The sequence below is a fragment of the Pinus tabuliformis genome, chromosome 3_1, assembly GCF_031772625.1.
Source record: "Pinus tabuliformis cultivar Carrire ecotype Pingquan chromosome 3_1, CPIR1, whole genome shotgun sequence".
Taxonomy (NCBI): domain Eukaryota; kingdom Viridiplantae; phylum Streptophyta; class Pinopsida; order Pinales; family Pinaceae; genus Pinus; species Pinus tabuliformis.
In genome coordinates this window covers 592,399,629-592,402,906 of record NC_142301.1, presented here as the reverse complement: position 1 = coordinate 592,402,906, position 3,278 = coordinate 592,399,629, and the positions used below count along the sequence as shown (strand labels likewise).

General features: G+C 50.2%; 1 protein-coding gene across 1 annotated transcript; it reads right to left on the bottom strand.

Moving 5' to 3' along the window:
- Positions 1-2,579: 2,579 nt before the first annotated feature.
- On the bottom strand, positions 2,580-3,047 carry LOC149188403 (uncharacterized). Its single transcript, XM_089409943.1, has one exon. It carries the CDS (start codon positions 3,045-3,047, stop codon positions 2,580-2,582), a length of 468 nt encoding a protein of 155 aa, XP_089266069.1.
- Between the last annotated feature and the right edge of the window lie 231 nt (positions 3,048-3,278).

The window sequence follows — 3,278 nt, the reverse complement described above, 5'->3', positions numbered from 1 at the left end:
AGATCGATCTTCAGTATCATGCCTTTGAGCTTCTTGGTCTGAACTGAGTGGAGAAGTTCCTGTGCAGTGCCCACTGCCTCGTGGATTTGACGGTTCTACAGGAAAGCAAACTGTTCCGGGGATATATGGGCAGATAGGATGGGCTTGAGGCGATTAGCAATAATTTTGGCTATGATCTTGTATATGCAATTGCACAGGGAGATGGGCCTGAAGTCATCAAAGGTCAAGGGGTAATCAGATTTGGGAATAAGGGCTATGAACGTAGAGTTGAAGCTCTCCCACATTCTACCCCGCGTTCGGCACTCTTCAATCAATTTTAGGAGATCAGGTCCCAGGATGTCAAAAAACGCTGAGTAAAACTCCACTGTCCATCTGTCCGGTCTAGGACTCTTATCCTTTTTTAGCCATTTGAGGGTTGCTTCCACCTCCCCCAGAGTCACCTCCTTTGTCAAATCCTGCTCTGCTTCCTCATCCACGAATCTAGGGAAATTTTGAACAATGCGCATGACCTCCGCCAGGTTAGCAGTTGGGGGCTCCTTGTAGATTCCTTGGAAGTGAGCTTTTGCAAGGGATGCAAGTCCCCGAAAGGTTTTAACAGGGGTGCCGTCCTCTTTCTTAAGCTCCCAAATAGTATTAATCGTCTTTCTCCCATTTGCATGTCTGTGGAAGAACTTAGTATTTTCATCTCCTGCTTTAAGCCATATTGCTCGACTACGAAGCCTCCAACTCTCCTCTCTGTCTTTCAATACTTGTGCCCTTTTTTGGAGTAGGGTGGCCAACTTATCCTTTTGTTCTTGAGAGATTAATATCCCCTCTGATTCCTCCTCCATTTTGGCTATTTCTTCTTCTGCTGCATTAAGCTGGTGCTCGTCCTGTTCTATTTTCCTCCTGGCCCAATCTTTTGAAAGCTCCTTCAAGGCGGTCATGTTTCGAGCAAAACCTTCAGCTATAAGGCCTTCCGAGCCCACTGGGTGAGCCTTCCAGTAGTCACTCACTACCTTCAAATAACTGTCATCCTTTAGCCATGTAGAGTTGAACTTAAAGGGAGCCTTTGGCTTGCATTGGGCATTTTGTAATTCCAGATATATAGGCCTGTGGTCTGAGATCCCCCCGGAGCCTACCCACTATCTAACGTGGTGGCCTCTGTTGACCAGAGCTTCTTGGATGAGAAAGCGATCTAATCTTCTGGCCAAACTGGCCTCTCCAGTTCGATTGTTCCTCCAGGTGGGCTGGATCTTAGCAGTAGGGATGTCAATAAGATTATGGGAGTCCAATAAGTTCTCGAAAAATGCCGACAGAGAGTCCATTTGTGCATTATGGCCCCAGGACTCCACGAAACCCAACGAGAAGTTAAGATCCCCTCCAAGGATGATGTTATCTCCTTGCAGGGTGGAGGAGGTGAGCAGATTCCTCCAAAACCCTTCCCGGTCACGACAAGGCCCGTAGATGTTGAAGAGCCTGAGACTGGTCTCCAGGGTCGATGAGTAGATGTCTACACCCAGGTAACCAACCCCTCCCCAGACATTTAACAGCTGAATAGAACGAGTGCAAACACCTAAATATATCCCCCTGATCAGGGGAGTGAAAAGACCAGTTCGGGAGACAGGATTCCAGGAGGGGAGTTATGGCACTAGCAGGTCCAAGAGTTTCTTGAAGGAAAATAATGTCCATAGGCTCAGTAGATAAAAGACATCTCAGGGCTAGTTTTTTCCCGGGGCTAGCCAGGCCCCTGCTGTTAAAGGAAAGGATTTTCATGGAGGGAGGGGGGATGGGGTATCCTCTGCTCTAAGACCCCAAGGGATTAAGGACTGTTTGCCTGAAACAACTTCTTCTCCTGCTCGATGTTTGGCCCTGGTGAGCTTGGAAGGTTGACCACGGGTTAGCTTAGGGAGAAGAGGAAAGGGGATGGCCCCGAAGCCCACCGCATTCATGCTAAGTGCATGAATTTTTGAGCGCGTGGGATAGCAATGGTCCATGCAAGGGGAAAGAAATGGAGCGGAAAGAGGGAGAGTCTCTGGGAGGGAAGGTTGGGGAGAAGGGTTAGCGGAGGGAGGAGTCGGAATAGGGCAGAGAGTATTGGGGAGGGGAAATAGTGGGGGGGAGGGGGGCGGGGAGGAGGATGAGGGAGGGGATAGCGGTGCCATCACGTCGCCCATAGGGTGGGAAGAAAATGCATGTGAGTGCAATGCAGATACATCAAGATTTCGACAAACAGAGATAACAGAAGGGGAGTTAGAAAGAGTTGTACCCACGGAAAGAGTCTCCCCTGAAGCCGCTCAAGCTCTTGTCAACGCCGAAGAGGGTGGCCTAAGTGGAGCTTTCCCCCGCTTCTTTCTGGGTCCCGGATCTGCGTCTTCAGTTGTATCAGCTGCTCCATGTTCCGGCTGTTCCACTGTCTTATGTGCTTGCTGAGCAGGCTCCGAAGGGGTCTCATTTTGCTGCTCAGTTTCCCTTGGCCTCAGAGCCCGGTTGGTGTTTAGGGGACAATCCCTATATACATGGCCGACCTTGTGGCAGTGATGGCACCTGTAGGGCACACCTTCATAATCCAAGATTTTCTTTCTGGTAAAATTCCTCCACTAGATGGTGATAAACTCTTGCAGTCCCCCTCGCGTATCCATATGAACCAAGATGCGAGCATATGCCATCTTTCCTGTGATGAGGTAGGATTTGTCCGAGCCCATGTACAATCCGAGCGAGTTCCCTATTCTCTTAAAAATCTCCTCCGACCAGAAATGAGGGGGGATCCCTGGTAGCCTAACCCAGATAGGTCCAATCCCCAGCTGTTCGGATTCCGGATCGAATAGAGGCGACCATCGCTTCAAATGAACCAGGGCTTGGTCAAAATTCCAGTATGAGGATAACACCCAATTCGTGTGATCTGGTCGTGCAAACCTGAAGGTGAACCAACCCCGCACGAATGTCTGCACCATGGGCAAGTCTGCTAGTCGGTGGCCCCAAACCTCGGACACCCAGGCCTTGAGTCTTTCTGCTGTATAGTTCCGACCACGAATCCTACCAACCAGGACCCTGTCCGCGATGTCCATGGAGTCTGCCAACTGAATGTCTTCCTCCAACCTTAGGAAAATGTCGTCTATCTTCGATCTGAAGCACTTGGCCTTTTTCTAGGGCCTTGCTTCCTTCGGTATTGGAATCCTTGCGTCAAAGTTTACTCCGGGGCCTGTGTGAACCTCAGTGCTGGGGGGAGGGGGAGGGTTAGGTACGCCATAGGGATCTGGGGGACCAATAGGGCTACCAAGGAGAGGTTCAGGACTGGG